This window comes from Ylistrum balloti, unplaced genomic scaffold, assembly GCF_031769215.1.
Source record: "Ylistrum balloti isolate Yb309-2 unplaced genomic scaffold, AGI_CSIRO_Ybal_v1 Utg371414, whole genome shotgun sequence".
NCBI lineage: Eukaryota > Metazoa > Mollusca > Bivalvia > Pectinida > Pectinidae > Ylistrum > Ylistrum balloti.
The window spans coordinates 76,541-100,158 of NW_026782743.1; the positions used below are offsets into that span (position 1 = coordinate 76,541).

The 23,618-nt window shown below is 33.7% G+C and overlaps 1 protein-coding gene across 1 annotated transcript in view; it reads right to left on the bottom strand.

Annotated features, from left to right (window-relative positions):
* Positions 1-18,630, bottom strand: part of LOC132562428 (phospholipase D1-like) — a 42,911-nt gene extending 24,281 nt beyond the window's left edge. The window contains exons 1-6 of the mRNA XM_060227170.1: positions 18,474-18,630; positions 9,569-9,716; positions 9,228-9,356; positions 5,321-5,420; positions 4,691-4,756; positions 4,083-4,240 (exon numbers count right to left, since the gene is read on the bottom strand). Coding sequence (XP_060083153.1) covers positions 4,083-4,240; positions 4,691-4,756; positions 5,321-5,420; positions 9,228-9,356; positions 9,569-9,716; positions 18,474-18,630 — 758 coding nt within the window. The remainder of the gene's footprint in view (positions 1-4,082; positions 4,241-4,690; positions 4,757-5,320; positions 5,421-9,227; positions 9,357-9,568; positions 9,717-18,473) is intronic.
* Between the last annotated feature and the right edge of the window lie 4,988 nt (positions 18,631-23,618).

Genomic DNA, 23,618 nt, shown 5'->3' on the forward strand with positions numbered 1-23,618 from the left:
TGGACACCAATCAAATTCAAATTCACTATTTCAATTCCATTTGTCACCATTAAGTCGAGAGAATGGAATTTTTAACCCTACTTCCTTGTTTCCATTTCAATCAAACGAACTGCAGGAAGGAATTAGAACTTGACACAATTCTTGAACCATTAAGAAGAAACAAATATTCATAATTTTCCTGATAAAATTGGATATAAATTAATATGAAAATGTTAACGATTCTCGAGTACTTGGGGTCAAATGACTGCATGTTACCCCAGGCCCTTAAAAATTTCATTAAAATTCTTAAAAATTGACAATTTTTTTTAATAAATCAGTAATTCTTGATTGATGCAGCATCTGTTATCATATTTATAAATCCTTTTCACATGATGTAAATTCTACAACTAATCTGTGTGTAATGTCTCCTTATACTTATACCACAGTTTAACCAATGAAGGCACCAGGCCTGGATGAATGATGAGTCTTGGACACAATATTTTCTGTAACCAACTGAAATAAACTGAACTCCATATAACAATCTGAAGTTGTAAAAGATACCATATTAACAAAATATAGAACATTTCAAGGTTTTTATTTCCAAAAAAATCTCTCCCCACCACTCCCCCCACCCCCCACGCACACACACACACACACACACACACAAAAAATCCTAAAATCTACTTTATTAAGTTGACAATACTTTTAACACCATTCTGTAAGGTCTATCAGTTCAAATGAGTCTAATTACTTTGCTGAGATATTGACCAGGGTATGTCCATGTGTATTATAGTACTTTTACACCTTGTTAAGACTTTCCTAACATGATTTTCTTGTCATAAAACTAAGAATATCATTGATTTTCAAAAATTATCTGATCACCAATTCCTTGGCTTGTGACTATACTAAATCCCAAGATTCATCAGTATACACATATGGCTATGAACCAGATTTAATTATCAACCCAACATCTGACCATCTGAGTGCTAGCTTTCTCCATCACATAAGCACGAAAATTTCAGTCTTATTTAACAGCTAACAGTAATTATATAACCCAGAATTATCAAATCACTCTATCTTTGTCAACAATACAAGGAGATTGTTTTCTACCTCTGCATATTTATTCATAGAACTGTTCAGCATATGTATTTAAGGATCAAGTTACCCTAAACTTATTGCCTCAACATATCTTGATCACTGTTTTGGTGTGACCTTCATACCATTTTTGGCTGACTATTGATTTCTTACAAGACATATTATGGCCCAGAGGCTAAGGTCTTAAAACATTTTACTCTGTCCTATATGGCTATTAATACAAGATGATGGAGAATGCTATAGCTGGCCTCTTATTGTACATCCAATACTAGACCATACAGCTTGTGTCAGGCCACGGATACATTTTTGTGGAACAGCCGCTAAATGTCATTAAGTATGTGTACATGATGAAATATACACTTCACTCTTTTATACAAACACTCTGATAGTATCTAACTTGTATAAAAATCAAGAGACGTGTTATAAAGCAATTCAACACTTTCATTGAATAAATTGGCAGTATTTGCCTTCCAATTGTCACATCAATCTAGCACACTTCAGAGATCATTCTACTAATATTAAAACCTAGTAAGGCAACTGTAACATGCGCATCATAGCGCTGAGAGGAACATGGATGTCCACAACCAGATCAGAGTCAGATAGATAGTGGAACAAGTGGATTAATGGTGACAGAACAATGGAACAATATGATAAGTGTTGGCTGGACAGTGGAACAACTGGGTTAATGGTGACGGAATGGTAGGACATCAGCATTACTGGTGACTGATAGAAGGACAACTGTATTGCTGGTGACTGGATAGTGGGACAACTGCATTACTGGTGACTGGATAATGGGACAACTGTATTACTGGTGACTGGATAGGGTGACAACTACATTACTGGTGACTGGATAGTGGGACAACTGCATTACTGGTGACTGGATAGTGGGACAACTGCATTACTGGTGACTGGATAGTGGGACAACTGCATTACTGGTGACTGGATAGTGGGACAACTGTATTACTGGTGACTGGATAGGGTGACAACTGCATTACTGGTGACTGGATAGTGGGACAACTGCATTACTGGTGACTGGATAGGGTGACAACTGCATTACTGGTGACTGGATAGTGGGACAACTGCATTACTGGTGGCTGGATAATAGGACAACTGCATTACTGGTGACTGGATAGGGTGACAACTGCATTACTAGTGACTGGATAGTGGGACAACTGCATTACTGGTCAGTGCATAGTGGGACAACTGGATTAGTAGTGGTTGTATACTCAAAAAATCACTTATATGATAGCTGAATACAACCTAAAGACTTCCAAAAATGTCTTTCAATCTTGGCAGATGAACAGACATCCTGCATATAGAAGACAATTTGAGCATAAATGTGGTACTGGTTGCTGGACAATTGACAACACTTCACTAAGTGTTTTCATAGGAAATTGTCTTATGTCCGCTGGTCTCAATAAACACTGTACTATATCCTGATGTTTTATGACATGTGCTTGTGAGACTAAACCCACTCCACTGTTGTTTTATTCATGCAGCTTACACACTCCTTTGGATAGATTTACTACTCCTAAAGGAACATGCAATTCACTGTTACGTGTTTGTCAGTCATTTTACGTAGCTGTGAGCGTTCTTATACCTGCAGGTTGATTTAGTACTTCCCACACCTTAGTTAGGTTACATAATGGTTGTCTACAAGAAATTTCTAAATCACTTTTTCCAATCTTAAAGCATTACTGGATTTCTTGGGGAAAATCTTTCTGGAAAACCTGAAGATCCTTCCAAATTTTGTTGGATACTTGTTTCTATAAAAATAGAATTTTCAACAGCTCCACTGTTTACCAATTACTTGAAAAAGGATGTTTTTCCACAGAAGCCATGAAATGAATTAGTTTTTCTTCTTTATTCCTTTTATTTTCGAGGGAATAGTACCAATGTTTTCGAGGATTATTTCGTCCTTGGAAATAAAGAACGCGTCAAAAATCACAAACCAAACAGTATATATAATTTAACTATGTTACGATAAATAGTAATTACTAGTAAACATGGTTTTCAGGTATCAACAGGTCTATACATACTTATATATATATGGTCAGTAATATAAGCCATTAATAAGCCATTTTGGGTTCCTTATATGCCCAGTCACCGACATCAAAGCTTTTGTTTTTTATACCCTCCCAAATATTCAATTACTGGTTGAGTCAAATTAGTTCTGGACATTTTTTTCTCGTCTGAATCTTGATGAAATTGCGCTTCTCCTCTACCCTTCCTTTCTCATAAAGAATCATGTCCTGACACCTGAATGCCAATCAATACCACAATTGGAAGTGAGGCAGCATCATCAATTGCCATGGTGACCAAGGCAATCATGACCCCCAGACACCAATTGAAATTAATTCCGAAATGGATATCATTCAGTCTAAAATTATCCCATGGAAAGCTGTTGTACTTTTTCACATAAATCAAAACAAAACTCCTTTATAAGAGGTTTTATTGAAGCATCTTGGGAATGAACATACCTAAGATCTGAAGTAAAACTTGTATGGAGACTCAACACTTACACCAAACTGATGAAAATACCGAGGTATACATTGAAAGCAAAGCTAAAACTCCTGTGGATGTGAAAATACTGTTATAGTTGCTGACTGAAAAGGAAATTTATAATGAGACCATGCTCTCTTTCATGAACAACATGGAGATGGAGAAAAATACAGCTTTTTTGCTTCAAGTTTTTCGTAAACCAGTGACCTACAGTGGAGGATTCTCCTGGCTATTAATGTCTCTTCTGACAAACCTCATGTAGTTCACATATTAGATTCATTCCCTGCAGTCTGCAGTTTTCAAAAATTAAATTTAATTACATTTAAAATATGCATGACAGTTTGGCAAAATGAGGAGCAGATCTAGGGATACTTGTAAAGGAACATGGGAAACGTCTACAAGATGAAGCGGTGGGCTTTTACAGATATATCTATGCTTACTGAATCAAATATGCTATCTGTCAACATTTGAAATATGAAGTCTATCAAGAATTAAAATATTCTCACCGTTTGTTCCAGCGCCCCGCCAAGTGAAACTTCTTGAGACAGCCACAACATCCGATACTAATATGCCGTCCCCCAGAACACTTCATAATGGTTCCCTCTTTGTACTTCTTCCCTAGCTTCTTAACAAATGACAGCTGGCTTACTTCCAGAAATTTCATCTAAAAAAAAATAATTTTACATCAATATCATACCTTAACTCTCAAGAGTTCTTCTCAATAGTCTTTTATCACAGGAGACACATAATTTCTCTTCAAAAAAATCTCTGATACCATAACTGAACTTCAAGCTGCATACACATTTAAGTGAATCATTGATCTTTAATAGCTTGTTTGTACATATAAAGAGATATCTTCTAAACTTGACAATCTGCTTTCAAAGTTATATATATGTAACTATTAAACCTAGTGTTATAGTAATAAAATTTTGTTTCCATCCTTGAGATTACTTTTATTATAATTCTGATGGAAGTTGAGCATTAAGTTGGTGATAATTGTAATTTTTTTGTAAAAGACAACCACTTGATGTATTACAAACATTACATTCCATTTTTTTGAACATGTCACTAAACCAATGCATTTACAACTAGTTTTTTTTTTTTTTAAACTTACCGTTTCAAAATGATCCCGATACGTAGGTATGTCGACCAAGTTTTGAAGATATTCTTCAAGGTGTCTCTGTAATGTAGATATAAACAGTATAATCAAACCTACACTCTGCACAATTGCCATCATTTTATATCATTAAGGCACTCTCGGCCAAATTTTTCATGTACCGTTTATGATTTTAAAACTTTCTGCAAGAAACTATGATGGTTATAAAAGACACTGTAGTTCATTTTACAGACCTAATTGGTCTGTTTGTACAACATATTACACTCTCCATCTGTTAAAACTGACGGCATAAAGGAAATTTCCTACTGATGGCGTAAAGGAAATTTACTGTACTTTAGAACATCTTGTTATCATATTAACATTGCTTCTTAAGAAGATTATTGAAAGGCATTTTAAGTTAAATAATTTCATTTTACATATAAAATATGCATTCAATTATACTTTGAAAACATATTTAATAAATACAATTGGCCAAAAGAGATCTTGAAAAAAATAAAGACAAGTATTAAATTCTAATCAGTAAATATTATTGACTCTCAACACAGTAATAAAAAAAGAATTATAGGCCCTTACTTTTATCAATTCTATATTTAGCCATTTAAATAAACAAAAATTAGAATAATTTACCCTTCTTTTGTCAATATCACGAACAATAACCTCAGGCTTCTTTGGGAATCTTGGTATACGGTTTCGTCTTCCTTGCACACTTTTCCTTTTCTCATATCGACTGAAAATGTGCACAGAAATTTTAATATCAAGATTTCTGAAAAGTATTAAACAGTTAAATGGATTTCAAAAGCTTTTATTGTCGGGACAAACACCATAATGTAGTTTGGGCCTACATCACAAATTGGCTTCAGGAATACCTCTAGTTTGAAAATATAATATGATGGCCTTAAGGATTAAGAAACATCCATTCATAGCAATCATTATTATTAATTTCTACAACTTCAGTAGCAAGCTTCTTCAGCTCTTCTTAAGTTACACAATCCCAAAAACACTCTATCATATCCTCCAACATAGGAGAGTTCTACTTATAAATCACCAAATAGCAGACTTTAATTGACTTTCACATTTAAATTAATCAGAGTATTTTTGTTCAGGATTCTTTTTGATGGTTCAAAATTTTGTGGTTTCACCTATAACTTTAAAGGAAACAAGGTTCATTTTTCTGCAAAAATAATGTACTGTAAACATTTTATATCAAGGGGTTCTAATTTTGCTGCTTTCGACGGAAAAAAATACCAGAAAAAAAACCAACATATTTTGAAAATGAATTTAAAAAAAAATAAAAAAGACTATTTCATTACCTCAGCTAAAGATACATCCATTTTTCATCAAGAAAAACTACAAAAAACTGAACACTGAAAAAATTGCTGCTGTTATATTTTCTATCAGGTTTGTTTGATAAAAAGATATCCTTTTCTCACAATCTTGTTCGATCCTTGAAAAAACAAAAACTTTACATGAGCATATATCATCATAATACATACATATTGTGTTATAAGTTTTTAATTTCCTTTTTCACTTTCATAACTTGCTCCTGTAATTATCACACAGGAAATTGATCAATTGTGCTACTGGTTCTGATACATTAGCTTACACTTTATGGTTACACAATACTTTTAAGTGTATTCTTGTATATGTGTGTATTACGAAATTTCCACTTTCATTCATAATTGTGTGAATAATCCTTTACCCTTTAAGAAACCATGATAATTAATAATGATTTTCAAAGCAATTACAAACACTATTTATAGTAGAAACCTGAAACAAATTTTTTTATATGATATTTATAAAAATCAATGAAGAAGTGTTCCTTTTTCCAAGTCTCTGAAATGGTAACTACCATATTTTACTGCAAATAAGCCCCCTTCCCCACATAGTTAAAAAAAAACTTGTCAAAAAAGGGGAGGGGGCTTATTTGCAGACAATACCCCTGTTCACGAGATGTACGTGTGTCCACTGTGGTAATTCCCATACAAAAGTCTTTCGAGAGTTTTATTCCATAAAAATGAATTGAAGAGTTATTCATTTTACTGAGGATATGGTACCTACCCCGGTAATTTGATTGTAAGATACAGTTTGTCATGACAACATACTGTTACACCAGAGTTTATTTCTCATGATATGTAAAATATTCAAATTCAGCAATAGAAGAAATAATTAACCAATAATTCAATAAAGACATTTCAACAAGATTTATACTCATGTTTACTGGCGTAAATCATCATCAGGCATATCTAGAGCTATAAATTGTTAATCCTAATTTTTAAATGTCTCGGGTGACACACAGGAAGAGACTCTATCCGGATGAAATGTTCACTTCCTGCTTTATTTTCCACTCAGCCAGCACGTTAGATGTTTAACACAGTTAAATTATAGTGACTAATTACCCATGATGAACCTGTCATGTATCATTTGACAAACACAATTACAGCTGCAAAATAAACACTCTTGTACAGAAATATTCACTTTATAATTCCAGTGTTGCAGGTTTTGATAATTTCATCGTCTTTATCCTGATCTGGCATTAGAGTTCTGAAGTTTTAACATTATTTTTTGATGTTTTGTTATTTTCTACTTTTTAATTTCAGTAATAAAATCTTCCGATTTTTTATTTTCAGTATTGAAATTTTCACTATTCCTTTTCTAGGTGTGCAAATTTTATTTTCAAACCCAAAATATATTGTTGGTGAGATTGTCAATTTTTTTAATACTGTATAAACTTAAGCAATGAATAGGAGAACAACTTAACACAGACTGCTGGATATAGATACACAGACTGGACAGATGTTGCTTTGAAATGATAATGTATTTATAAATGATAATGGTTTCCCCTCTAAGATTTAAGCTCTAGAGATTTCATATGGTTGAAGTAGAACTTCCTGAATGTTGATATACTACTGACACAAAAATATAAATATTTTCTAGGAATAACTCAAAATTTACTGTTTCACAATCTTCCAAAAAAAATGAAGAAAATGACCGTTTATACTTCTTATGAATTAAAACCCAAATTTTAACTAGTTACTGCTGAATTTTGATTGGTTAATTCTTATATCCTGGATTTAAGATCAATAAATAGCACATTGAAAAGTACTTGAAAGGCTCTCTGATGTTTATCATACATAAGTACCTACATCAGTTACAAAAATATATACATTAATTTACATACAGGTCGTTAAGTACATGTACATCAGTGGAAAGTATATGTACAAGTATCATATCATTATCATCAATTCATATCGTTCACCGGTAGAGCTCAAAGTTGTGCCTGATTTAATGGCTTGTAAATATATAAGCTACAAGCTCAGAAAATCCAGACGCCAAACAGAAAAGGTTATCAGGCTAGCCATAATAAAATTCAATGTAAATTCTTATGTAACTAGATGTGTAAGTTTGTCTGAAACTTTTTGTGTGATGTACATGATACACAATTCTTATGTAACTAGATGTGTAAGTTTGTCTGAAACTTTTTGTGTGATGTACATGATACACAATTCTTATGTAACTAGATGTGTAAGTTTGTCTGAAGCTTTTTGTGTGATGTACATGATACACACCACTATTCTTTCTGCATGATCATGTCGTCCATGCATTCAAGTCCAATTTTAAAACATTTAACGAAAAATTTGTCTGGTACACTTTTTGTATTTTGATATCTAACTTTGTGCAGACAGTTTTTAATTTGTATATTAAATTGTACGTAAAATGAAATTAATGATAAACTTTGGTTTACACAAATTTTCTGTTGGTTGACACTTGAAAGGAGATCAAAAAGCTTGGTGAGCTGTTGTTGACAACACATTTAAGCATACAAGCATACAATACCACACTTTTTTCTTTCTTTTTCTTTTTTTTTTTAAAGATATTAAAAATTCTCCAATGCACCATTATCATCCATTAATTTCATCAACTGAATTTTAATGAAGATGCAGCAAATTGAAGTCTAAAACTGGGACATTAACTATCTGAAGCTATATAATATTTTACTGTTACATGAATGTTCACTGAGAATCGAACCCTAACTGTCCACTCCATTAACTGTATTTTGTGACGTCTGAAGCTATATAAGTTTTTCTTAACAGGAGTTGATACTACATATAATACCAACCCTATTGGTCAGTCTCCAGGAAAGTTGTTATATGAACTGAGAATCGAACCCCAACTGTCCACTCTATTAACTGTATTTTGTGATGTCTGAAGGTATATAACACTATATTAAGTTTTTCTTAACAGGACTTGATACTAGGTATGATACCAACCCTATTGGTAAGTCTCGAGGAAACTCCACTGCACTGCCAATCAAAACTAATAATAGCAATACCATCAATACTTAATTCAGGTAGAAGCTCCTAAAAATTTAGACAATTTTCAAGATAAATTTTCATGTCTATCTCCTCATAACTAATTGGTAGATTCCAACTTCAATATAGAAAGTCTTAGATAGTGGAAAAATGCAATGCTTGTGCACGTAACATCACACCTTTGGGGATCAAATCTTGAATGCAGAATATTGAACATGACTCACGATTTGGTTGGTAATGGAATCCGGCGTTGCATACGAAAGTTTCTAAGACTGCTATGTAAATGATCGAAGTGCTTGAATCTCCTCCGAACTGTCCATTGAAAGTCGCCATGAATAACCTGAACGGTGTATCTATAAATAGGACAATAAATAAGCATAACAGATTTCATCTCAAGTATATATTAAAAATCAAATTGAGAAGAGTACATCAATTCTGATGTTATAATAAAACAGTATTTCCATATCATTATATATTTTTGATGTTGATATTTCTATTTTTTTTTTACACAAACCAAAAAGATCACAAACTTTTCTGATCTGACTTAATGCTTATATCAACTCACAAGTTCGGATTGAATATTTTGATGTGGGCATTGTGTCGATCTGCAGAGATGATTTTAATGAAGATGCGAGTGTTTGGTATCCAGCAGTTTTTTCTGATGGTGGTGAAGCCCTGTGGTGGGGCATGGATAGCATTGAAGTCTAACCCCCCTGGAACACAAAACAAAAGATCAGTACAATCAAACATGCCCGAAAGGTCACTTTTTTAAGGTCCAATATAAAACAATTCATAACAAATGAACCTTTCTATAGAGACCACCTGTCTCTAAAGGCCACCTGTTCTGTTGAGTGGCCTCTATCAGGTTCCACTGTAATATAATATTCATTTATATTTCTTTTCTCAACAAAATACAAATGGAACATACATAATATATATGTAAAAGTAATAACTAGATTTATTTGAGTGGCATGTACTGTCACATGTTACAAGTGAACAATTTTTGTGAAGGTTTTAATCAGACAAGATATCTTAGTATATACAACATCTATAAGGCAGCTAGCAGTTTAACACAGGAAAAGGCAGCTTCTTCTTACTTCATGATAATTAGACTTATGTTTGGTGAAATAGTGTAAATCTGAACCATCGAAAGAAACAGAATTTTCAGTAAATTAAAACTCAAGTTACATATATAAAGAAGCCTTTTCTTTAAAGTTGATTATCACACTAAAACGATCTTTTGTTAAATTGATGAGAATGAAGATGAAATTTAGATGAAATATGGGAAAATGTATGTACTGGAGACATCAGTGTTAATATAGTGCTGTGTTTGTGGTGATATATATACTGATATGGAGGTCAGATTTCTTGATTGTGGTCAGTGAATGGTCACATACGTGTATAAACATAAGATAAAGATGCCCTTTCTAAGTGCTCACTCAGTGGTGAATTTTAAGGTCAAACTATAGAAAAATGTTTCTCACATACCATGCATGTATGTATACCACTTGCATAAATATACATTCCAATGAAACCAATATTTTACATTTCTCAGGTCAGTTGGTCAAGCTGATTTGAATATATTCATCTCAATGTACAGGTCTTTATTTACATTTCCACCACAAGTTAAACACAAACCAAAGTAACTGACCATTATAGTAATGGTTAAGTGCCAGCCTGTATACACAGTATCTGACAATGCTATATATCATTAGACCTTCAAACGAATTTGTGCAAGACTCTATAAACATTGAATTAGGAGCAATGTTCAGCTGTTCCAGAAACATTATTCACACGTACAATGTATATACATGCTTTATAATACGTAATAATGAGAGATTACCTACACTAAGATTGACCAACATTCTGATATTTATGTCACGTCAAAGTATGTCACACAATACTCTTTTCTCATACACATTAACTGCATCCATGAAGCTCTGCTTGAAGGACTGATAAAAAGAATTAGAAATATCTCCCTACTTAACTTTTCTTAGTAAATATTACAAAGTCTACAGCATCTATTTCACTTGATTACATTGATTTTCATGGGAACCATTTAAATTGATTCTGTTGGTACTTTTAATCCACAAATTAATATGTTCATAAAATGTTGAAAGAAGTCTAAATACATTTACTGAGTTATATTTATCAATGAATTTTTTTTCCTAAATACACAAAATTTAGACACCACAGAATATAAGATTTTACAATACATACACATATATTTCAGGTTAATATATGCTACTTCACAGTTCTGTATATCAATTGTATACCATAATCTGATCCACATGTTAAAGAATATATATACCAGTGTTATAAGTAAAAACTGGCTTAATCACTTCAACAAAGAGAACCAATTTCATTGTCCGACCTTTCAGTGACATCTCCCTGATCACAATTTACACACGTACAGTCTGCTGTATAAGGTAGAATGTCACAGAAATGAAAATTGATCCAAGGCAACACTTGTGATATCATATGTATATATTTTGAACTAATATATTTTCTTATCTCCTTTTCCTTGTTTTATTTTTTTTGGCAACTGTCTTTCCCTAAGACTGAAGTAAAAACAGAAAGCTTTGAAAAACAATCAGGTAAAATAAATTATAAATTACACAACTGAAAATGAAATCTTAACCTTTTGTTGATTTTCGATGTCATTTTCACAACATGGAGATCCAGACTTTACTTCTGCTAAAGGAAAGGGACCATAGAACTTAAGTTGTTTCGACATCTGAATAATATAAAAGTCAGTAAAAGATCCAAGGTGTGTGGTTCATTTCCTACTCACAAGGTGGATTAATATTTGTTTCAGGAAGAGTTGAGATCATAGATCTTGACATCTTCTGCTGTTTTGTCTTTCAGCCAACCCCCCCCCCGCCAATCCCCCATCCCCCCCTCCCCCTCAACCTTTTAGCCCAGCCCAATCCCCCACCATTTTCACCAGCTGGTCCTCTCTGATTTATAAAAATTAATGGTACCTGGTACTCATTATTTTACCATATCATACATTTCTATTTAATCATATCTGTTACGATGTAGTGGTTTTGTGAATATGTTTCAAGCACTGTTGGCACCAATTTTAGTCGTTACTGTCATTAAAAAAATTGTTATAACACTTTGGAAATATTATTGAATTAAGGTACCACACCTCTCAATTAAATACAGGGGTTGGGCTTATTTACATAACATTGAAATTAGTCCTTATTGTTTACACTACTGAGCATCAATAGATACGAATGGGCTTATCATCTGATAAATAGGGTATGACTGATGTAAATTTATTACATTCTAATCATTTAAAACCAACCCAAAGGGGATATAATCACTTTTTTCAACATAATTTCATATGTCCTTCACTAAGGGATGCTTTCTACCAAATCTGGTTGAAATCGGTCAAAGTTGAATTTTTGACCGTTTTGAGCGCCCCCTAGTGGGGCCGTTTTAGACCTGATTTTTTTCATTCGCAAACTTTGTAGACCTTGCCATAAGGACCCTAAATATCAAATATGAACTTAATCTGACTGCTGGTTCATGAGAAGAAGATTTTTAAAGATTTACCTAATTTTACCCCCTTTTCCCCCCTCCTGGGGCTCCTATTGAAGCCATGCCCTTTTTCTTCGCAAACTTGAAGCGGCTTCCCATGGGGATGCTTTGTGCCAAGATTGGTCAAAATCCATTCAGTGGTTCTTGAGAAGAAGTCGAATATGTGAAAAGTTAACGACGCACGACGACAGACAAATCATGATAGCAATAGGTCACCATTAGCCTTCGGCTCAGGTGACCTAATAAAGCCTTTTCTACTACACATTATATAACAACAAGGATATACAGTTGGTTCCAGTGGTGCAACAGAACCTTATATATACTGTAAATGCTACAATTAAACGTTGGATCTATATTTATCTTTAGGGGCATAACTAGTAAAAATAAGGTTGCTGACAGTGTATAAAAAAAATTCTTATGAAATCGTATTAAAGCCCCTCCCCTCCATTAAAAAAAATGTACATGTAATTATTTTCAAATTGATACAATCAGTGTACACATACTAATTCAACATACAGTTACAGTTTTTGTAATGATGTCATACAATGGCTTGATGCAAATTTTAACAGGCATACTTCAGCTTGTGGTTTAACCCTACAGAAATGTTGTACAATGTATATACATTGCACATTGTTATGAAATGTACATACCATCCATTCAACAGAATAAGAGCACTGTGTGTTAACATTAGCTCTGAAGAATACTTTCACAAAATTTTTTTTTCCAAATGAACAAAGTTAATGCATTTAAATTTAAGTACAGCAAAAAAATTAAATTTTGAGAAATTTGGACAAAATGAACACTTCTGCATATACCGTAAGTATCATTGTTTAATGAATTGGCAGCTGTAGTCAAATGTGTTCTTTGACCCTGTAACCTTGACCCGATGACTATCTCTAAATGTTAAGATGTACATACATATATAATATTATAGGGGTAGATAAAGAAAAATCTGTGGACAGCTTCTTCAGATATGATATTGATTTGGAGCTGGACACAACATCACACGAGATAGATAACCAATATCATATCCCTGTCCCTAAAATTGTGGATTAATAGAATTGTATATTTTGTCATACTCATTACCAAAGTGATCAGGTATATGTAAAAGGAAGAAAAAAGACAAAATGTAGGTAGATTCAGGAATTCAGCAATCATTTTGCTGGCTTCAACAAAGCACACTTAATATCCGCACTCAATCCCATAAAAAAGGTGAAGATTTTCCTATTGGAGAAGGTGCCATTATCAGGTTATGTATGGTACGGATCCATACCAAGTTCCATCATATCAATTAACCATTACAGACAGTATCATCAATGACTTTAAGGTGTATATACAATAATGTATTTAAATAGTCTGTGGTAAAATATTGACACTATACATGCACAGGATAGACAACTGCATCATTATGACACATATATATTGTACTGATGGGAATATTCAGGTCCGGGATCCAGTCAGTTTCCTGGAAATTCCCAACATCCTTTATTTACTTCTTAGATAAAATTTATTTATATCAGTATTGAAATTTCCTGATTTTCATTAAAATGACAGGACAGATGCACTTAAAAATATTACTCGCTATGGAAATCCTCATACTTATGTCCAAATCAGAAAAAATATTTCAAAGCTTTAAAATACAAAATGAGTCAACCTCGTGTATTTGTAATGTAAATGAAATTAAACCAGAAAAACGATATTTCAAATAGTTTAGAATTACACTGGTAATCATTTAGTTGACTTCGTATAACGTATATATTTGATAAAAAAAAAATGCATCTCCTCATTTTTGACAATCCCTCCTCTAGGATTCAAACCCTAGGCCTCTAGCTTAGTCTTACCAACAAGCAATTGACCTAAAAAGATTTCTCTAGCTGAGCAGTATCATTGTGGCTGGTATTTACCTGGGTTACAAACTACCCAGTAAGGAACTTGTCCGCAAGTTTTCAGGGGGTGTACAGAAGTACAATTCTCAAGTGCCTACACAGAAAATCAAGATAACAGAGGTGATTATTTATTCCGATACCTCTGCTAGGATTTGAACCCAGAACCTCTAGCTTACAAGTCCTGACACTCACCTGATCGAGCAAAAGAGAAAATCTCCCCAGCCAATCATATACTGTTGCTTATATTTACAAGTCTATAAAAGTAAACCTATTGTACTATGATGGACTTTGGTGTGTAGAGTCAGATTTTTCTTATCACAAGTTTTAAAGTACTTCCTTGTGAAATTTTGATGTTGGTAATTCAACTTTGGACTTCTATAAAGCGAGGCCAGACAAAAAGATATTTGCTCTACTATAAACAGGCTACACAAATCTTAAAATACAACAAGATATATCATTGTTGCATGTATTTGTATGTTTTTTTTTTCTTTTAAATTTAGTATTGTTTAAGTAAAAGGGGCAGATGGTCTTGAAAATTCTGTTTGTTTCAATCATAATTTTCATTCATTAAATGAGAGGAAGAAAAAAATTCACATCCTATTTTTCCTCAAAAACAAAACCCTTTGTCCCCGTAGATTAATGGTGTCAGTATGACAATTAAATACATGTATTAGTAGTGGTAAAATGACATGCCATTTGACATCTGTATAAGGGTCAAACTAGCATTACTGACATTAATAATGATAACTTTTTTATCGTCTCAGTCAGGGTACAGTCATGCAACAATATTGTCATTCACAAACACCAACTGGGATTTCTACACAAATAAAAAATTCATAAATGGCAATAATATCAAACTACTCCAACTGACCTATACTCTTTTATCAGAATATTCTTCAACAGATGTGTGTTACAAAAATTTCCCTGATTCTCTCTTTCAAAGCATCTCTTTAAATAGCTGTTACCCTCTGATGCCATCAGTTACCCAGGTAAAATTCAGTAAAAATACTCGTGCTAAATGGAATTCATCTTTTTCCAAATTAAAACACATATATCAATAAAGCAACCTTGACCTGATGAAGAAATAATTTTTACACATCGCCCAATATCATAGCTATCAATTGATTCCACGCCTACGAATCGAGCAAAAGCAAAAGTGTTTCATCTCATGCATAACGTATAATCAACACCTAATTTATCTAACAGGTTTTATTTCCGCTTCTAATTTGGCCTTTCAGTCCTCCAACAAACGAGCCCACCTAATATGGGTTTAAAATGCTTTCAAAATAAATAAATGCCTGATAACTGAATCAGCGAATCCTCATTTTAATTGAAAAATTTTTTTCTGGTATCATGTATACCAAATACAATCAAGGTTTCCATTATAGTGGTCTCTATATCACAATATCAAATGGTTTGTTTAAACTTGTTTGCTAGTTTTATCAATTTCAGGTGGTCTTCTTGAGGTTGCCGATGACTACCTCCCTGAACAGCATGCAGAAGGCCCACCACCTGCTATCCAACTCAACTGGGGTAAAGTGTTAGGGCCAAGGACACATTTACCACAACATCATAGGATGAATGGTGAACATTGCTTCTAGACAAAAAGCAAACCTGTCCAGGGTAGGGACTGAACCATACATCTTGGATCTCTACCTGAAATGTCCGATGCTGTAGGAAGTAAGCTGTCATGGCCCCCTAATATTTATGAAGTTTTATTGATTACAAGAGAGTTAATCAATAGAACCCAACATTGCCTCCATGTGATTCACCTGAGGCCTGTTCTGTTACAGCCCACTGAAGAAATCACACACCTTGGAATCCTTCAGGAACATACCAAACTAACATTCTGAAAGGGTCCACACAAGATTTGTATCAAAGGATATCATATCACTGACCAAGCAGAGATGTATATCTGAATTTGGATCAGAAAGCAGGCCAATGGGAGACTTATTTAGCAACTGCTTTTAAGTCTTACTTCTGAAGTCATGGAAGCTAACTCTTAACAATGATAATCTGATCCTAATTGTCCTTATATATATTGTCCTAGTCAGTTTTAACCTGTATGTTAATATCCACTGGCCAGTCTTCCCAGAGTATATGCTGACAAGTGAAAAGTGAGACTCATTTTTAAAAAATTATATGGTTCTATGAGAAAATTAGTCTAACATTTTATTAGCATCATTCAGAAGTGAATTTCTGAAATATAATATTATATATATCTTGGGATGAAGATGGTATGAAATTTTACACAGATTTCCAACATAACAGTAAAATAGTTAAATAGATGTGAAAAATTAGTTCATTAGTACTTTTTAATAAATGTTAAAAGACAGCAAGGCTAGTATTTTCACTACAGTACACTATCTTTTCTACAAGCTTACCTGAAGACTTTCCTATATAAAAATAACAAATGACTGTTACATGTATCATGATAATGTCTTATAAAAACAATAAAACGAACGACGTATAGCTGAACACCTCTACAATAACTGTTTGACACCAGCTTTCAAAAAAAATATGCAGTATTATACCGTATTGAAACGACGAAAGAAACCTGATCACATAATCTGCTTTCAGTCACTTTTTCTAGCCAACTAGGTGGATTTTTTTTTTCACCATCATTTAAACATATTAGAGTTACAAAAACGATTAGAATTTTTGGTTGTTGTTGTTTTTGCTGAGTTAATCAACACCTGTTGTCCTGAGAAACACATACTGACATGGATAGTGTGTGTGCATCACAACATGCACCTCACATCTTCAGGTGAGGTCTTAAGGTGAGGTTACATAGGTCAGTGCTCTAACCAACCACACTATAACATAGAGGCCCCCAGCATACTTATATCATCACTATTATCTCTCTATGTATATAACATTATATGCTTACAACAAAAAAAATTTAGAAATGTTTTGGCGATTTTTGGTAAACATTTTCACCAGATTATAAAATGTGCAGAAATGACTTATCAATCGGTTTATGTACTCAAACTAAATGAATGAGAAACTGCCTATTAATATTATAATCTTTGTGTACCCTCAGTTGTAGAATCTGGGTCAAAACCAAGATTTCAAATTCTGACCCAAATATATTGTATGATATACATCCTCTACCACTCTCCAGGTATAGATACACCAGGACTTTCTCTATCAATATGGCAAAACTAAGCAAATTTTTGGATGACATTTTAATTGCAAATTTTGGGAAATATGCATGAGTAATATAATAACATAATTTTGGAAAGATATGTCTATTTTTTCTATTTTATTCCATTTTAACTAACATAATGTAGTATCAACACTTGAATGAAAGTGTGGGTTTATATTAGTTTCGGAATCAAGTATTAATTTGATGATAAATTGTTGCTGAGGAGAGAGAAGATAATATTAAGAAAACATTTATTTTTTAGATTGTGGATCATCAGTTTGGGAGTTGACATCTAATCATCTTTCTTGCTGCAATTTACCTTGCTGTTTTGAGAGCATAACTGTTTAAGACAGCAATATCTATTGTGAGTGACAATCTGCATGACCTCTCTAATGGGCTCTATCTCTCTACTTGTGCAATGACGACAGACTGACAGACTGATGCTTGCACATGACCTTTTTTGTTTTTTCCGTCCTTTTTTAATTTTCTAAATCTTGAATTATATGAACATCTTAATTTAAGCCATATATTTCTCTTTATTTGGGGGGTGGGGGTTGGGTGGGGCAAACACTTCCACGAAGATAACAGGATACAATTACCTTGTAACATTAAATAACAGTTACAAACACAGTATACAGTTTATACAAACTGTACACCCAATATAATATGACATATATTGTACACATACTTATATTACTCTATTTCAACATAAGGAGAACATCAATATATTGATTCTGAATATTTTTGCAATTTTTCATATCCTGTTATGTGTCACGTTGTGATCTACTGTCGCATTTTACTCGACAGAGTTGTCTCTCTTTAACATACAAAAGTTTGTAAACATTTCAGCTTATAGTCCGAACTGGGGTTTCTTTTATCATGTTTACCTTGTCCGGTGCCCTCGAGTGTGTTGCTTGCTGTTGGGGGTCCGTCAAGTCCATCAATTTGAAAATCCGGCAGGTCTTCGAAATCCGAGTCATGTTCACTAACAACAGAAATGGAACGAGTAAATTGAAATCGGCGACCGTCCGCTGTTGTACCCATTCAAAACGATATCCACATCTGCACTGATAATTTAAGCTAGCACGTGTAATATTTCATCAGCACACGCGTCTAAATTATAAAAATAAATCCCAATGAAGAACACATCAAAATTGCATCTTATAATTTTCGTCTTAGTCTGTTAATAAACACACTACTGTGTATTGCCTTGCGAAAACCACCGGTCACGTGATATACTATTGTGAACTGGCATTGAGTAAAATGTGGACTATATGTGTTTAAAATATTTATTGCTGTAGATTGGTTTTCACGAATTTAGTTCGGTATGTTTGTATATACGTGTCCTCAGGGGACATTCCCTATATATGCTGAGACAGACAGGTAAATCTTCATACAAAGCCGTCCTATGTACATGACCCACTAATCTATATTTGCTCCATAATCGATATGCGGAAGTTGTGCACGTGAATATCTATTATACACCCGCACGTGTTTCAATTTGTTTTGGGAATTACATTTCATTATACGTCTATAGATATAAACTATCTACAGTGCAATAAAAACAGAAATCCATGCATTTCTAATCTAAAAATCAACTAGTAATTGCTTCCAACTGATCCCATAGGAGCAAATCTTAACCATGGACGTGCAATATATCATGGACTAAGACACAAATGTATAGTCGATGATTATATAGCCACATTGCCTAACCTTTATTTTGATTAGTTATATATAGGAAGAAGTATAACGATACGTTATTTTGATTGATAAACACCAGCGATGCTGTTAATTCATCCAGAATCTTATACAACCGTGTAGCTCTTTCTCAACACATCGAGAGTCACTATGTAATGAATGCATTACAGGAAAATTCTTCATTCATTGCTTTTCGTAAAGGCAGGGATGTGCAATACAATGCCTTAAAGCCATTCCTCACTGCATTTAATCCAGACAATTATACGTAACGTTCCTTTTAATGGTGAAGCATTATCAAAAATGAAATTAATTGAAATTTGGGGTAAATGTTCTTCCTCATTGGAGGTCTGACATTTCTTTCAACCAACTTTAATTTTCCACTATAGCTTTCGAGGTCTTGGCGATATAGGTCATCAGCATTACTGACGAGTCCTAGAAGTACTAGAACAGCTGTATAACATTAATAGTTCATTATTTAGATATACTAATCAAATTCTAACTTTGCATTATAGATGCTATTCACGTGTGTGTCTTTTGTACATGTTACAGTATATATATACACGAGTAAGAGAACAGATTAGGGTATATATAGTCTATCTTTTACAGCACGCCGCTGTTATTTACAGGTATGATCAATATACATTGTCACTTGTCCGGGTATATTAACACCATCTCCATCATTATATATTCTTTCTTTCTCATTATCATCATAATTTTATGACACATGCTATGAATTACGTCATCAACCGAAATGTCTCGACACGGAAAAGTATTTTCGCCCGAGGTAGGAGAATGAGGGTCTAGACGGGGTTGTTTTTATTTGATATTTCATTTATCTATTTACTTTTCCCGTGACGTCTCAGAATATTAGAGGTACTGAGTTCAAAGTCACATTCCCTGGATCCACACATTTGTCTTGCACGTGATGTTATATTTATTGCGGGTTGCGTCATTATTCAATCTAATTAAAAATAGACTTGAAATCCCGCTCCTCCACGACACACTATCGTATGGTCATCATTACGTAGGCTACTATTCATAAATGTATTGGGAAATATTCTCATCTTTCAGTCCACCGATAAGCACCGAGATCAACTCATATTTTTATAGCCATGATGAAATATTTCTGCCCAGTGATTAATCTGTATCAAAACCTCTAATTGAACAAATCAAACATACTTTAACAATGCCGGGATGGGTTTTGTTTTGTTTTTCAATGTCAAGCCTTGCTTCCCAAGTATTTGATACTTCAAAGTGTTAAAATGATAAAGCTTCACGTTATGAAAGGGAGAATAGGACAAATACCCAATATATCTGGAAAGAGAGTTACATCTTTCATATTAAAAAAACTAGTGAACATTTTATGCGACGTTTCAGTGTCTATTGTCATATGTACTTTGACACTTTGATGACTATCAAATTCGTACTTAACTCATTATAAAATTGTCGTATAGCAGAGAAAGGGAAGTTCTCTTTCATATATACCTAGGAACAAATAATGTACGAAATAAAAAAACTGACAAAAACGAAAGTATATGGGACCCCTTATCTCGATTCATAACTGACCCGTGACAACGTATTCGTGCGATGCCTTCTATCTGAGGTTTCAACAAATTGTCTCTGTCTGCGAATTACTCCAGCCAATAACGTATTTTGTTCTGTTACATAATCTGTTACCGATTTATCGATTTGACGGACAACGACTGTTTCTTTTGTGATTTGGTAATTTTCTCACGTGCCTCTTGAGGTTTATTTCATTTTTTTCCTATTCATACGTTTACCCTCCCGTATGATTCTATATTTCTCTAGTAAAATACTAATTTTATTATAATAACATTTTACTAGTAATGCCTCTGACTCTTCTATCAAAAATACAGCTACGCGTGGTTAGTTTCACATACTGAACTTCTAAAGTTGCAAATGAAAGTTAAAGAGGGGGGGGGGGGGGCACGTACATAATTTACCGACCATATAATAAAAAATTAAGCTTAGCAGAATAAATAGATCTAAGAATCTTTTGGAAATCTAGTTTGTAGAAATCAATGTGATCATCAATTTTATTCATAGCATAATGACATTTCAATGTAATGTTTCACGCGGAAAAGGACGCCATTCTTCTGTAGATACATATTATAGCCATAGTCATGGTGAACTTTATTAGTGGAGAACATGGCCGAGACATTTTTCAGATAACAAAATCGAAAAGTTTACCAAGCAAACGGTTCGAATCTCGGTATCTCTGAAGACAACCTATTTAGGATAGGATATTTTGATTTTAAAAACGTAAAAAGTTTATTATAATCAAAATTATTTTTTAAGCCCTCGGAAACACCAGGTTAGTTTGAATACCGGAGAAAGGGTTTTGATTTTAACATATTTTATTGAACATTAGTAGCAATAGGATTGGGCACAAGTTTTACAACTTATATATAAAGCCCTTTCCAAACATACTGATACACACACATTATATTACATGGTGGCAGTAGGATATAATATCAAACAATTATAAACAAGTTTCGAGAGAGAGAAAGAGAGAGAGAGAGAGAGGGGGGGTGTATAACAAGAACTTTGTATGTTTAGAATACTTTGTATATATTTAAGTCATGCATCTGCTCCTTCTCCACGCAAGCTAAACAGGTGATACACTGTCCACATGCCGAAACTCACAACTTTTTTTCAAGAAAGGAAACAGGGTTTGATGATGTGACAAGTTCGGTATTTTTTAGAATATTATGACAAGTTGGGCATTGGTTACATACTGCTGATAAGTTATATCAAAGTTCATGTTTACGCGGTCGATCTGACATTGATTAATTTCATATAATGGCTGGTGAAAACAAATTAGAAAACCGGTCGAACTCCAGCTACCAATGGTAACTGCGTCAACCGTCAATCACGTGCACCTGTGTCGCACATCTGTCCATGCTCTTCAACTGTATATTTTTTTTAATTGTTTACTTGAAATTTTCCGTCATCACCACAGCTTATGTTGTATTGAGATGCACATAGGTCTATACATGAAGTTATGTATAGATAGTGTAACAGGGAAGTGTGCAGACTACGGGGTATCTAATGGCCAAATCTATCAGAGTTGCTTCCCTTCGTTTCATTCACGGCAAGTGTTTAATCAATTGCGAATGCCGACTGTGCACACACAAGGACGTAAAACAATTCATTTCACCATGGGTTGAGTGATATGTAGAAAATTTGAAACGTATGGTAATTTCATACTTTGTATACACTATCACAACGAGGATTTATAAAGTTTTCTTTTTTTTCTTTTTAGTTTGATAAAATGTTAAATGTTAGTATTTTTCTCTGAAAACAAGAAATGGTGACAGTATATATGAGTAATGTTAAATTGATGACTTTGCATTGTTTGTTTGTTTGTTTTTTTTTTTATTTTCTGGTTATATTTATATATATCGGCTTCCACTACTGATAACTTACGCCTGATATGTTTAACAATAGTTAGAACTAAATGTAAAACTGCTTACCTGTCGGTTGTTCCGGAACTCGAAGTTCTGTAGAAACGCTTATAATCACGGCAAAATTTAGTAACGATCATGCCAGCTAAATGCTACACGTACTCAAACACGCCCCTCATGGCGAGTCCAAGTGCAAGTTGTTACAGGCGAGGAAACTTCCTTATTGTCAGTACATCAAAGTAGGTGAAATCTCGTTGTATTCACGTATCCACAAACATATACCCCTTCAAGCTTGGAATATATAATCATCATACATTATATATACCTGCTTACACACATGGACTTGACGTAGTCGAATTCACTCACATGTGATATTAATCCATGATTTTCCATTTAAAAATAGCTCAGTGAACGATTCCTTAACAAATAACAGTAGTGAAAAATGTCCGGTTAGGAAATTGTTTAGCCTCGTAGCGGTGAAGCTATGGAGTCATGTCCATGTTCTATTACAATACCATATCAACGTACACTCTCTTAATAAGCACGAAAGAATTTCGCATTGTTTGCGAAGTCATGTCAATTTCACCGTTTTATTTATTTTGGATACGACACGAGAGTAGTGGACTCGTTACAACAGGTATATATATTCATTTGGGTAGCCTTTCATTCACACACCTGATTGTGTTTCATTGGTCGGTCGCTTGCATGGCCTTGTGAAAAATACTTAATTCTTTTTTCAAATTTAACCTATAGGGTCTAAACATTGTATAGATTTTTCCATGTGCGTGTGCGTGAGGGCGTGTATGTGTGTGTGCTTTTACTTATTAAGTATGTCTTACACCATAAACACTAGCATTTATCAAAATACACGCGTGTTCATATAATATGTGTGTGCACGTATATATA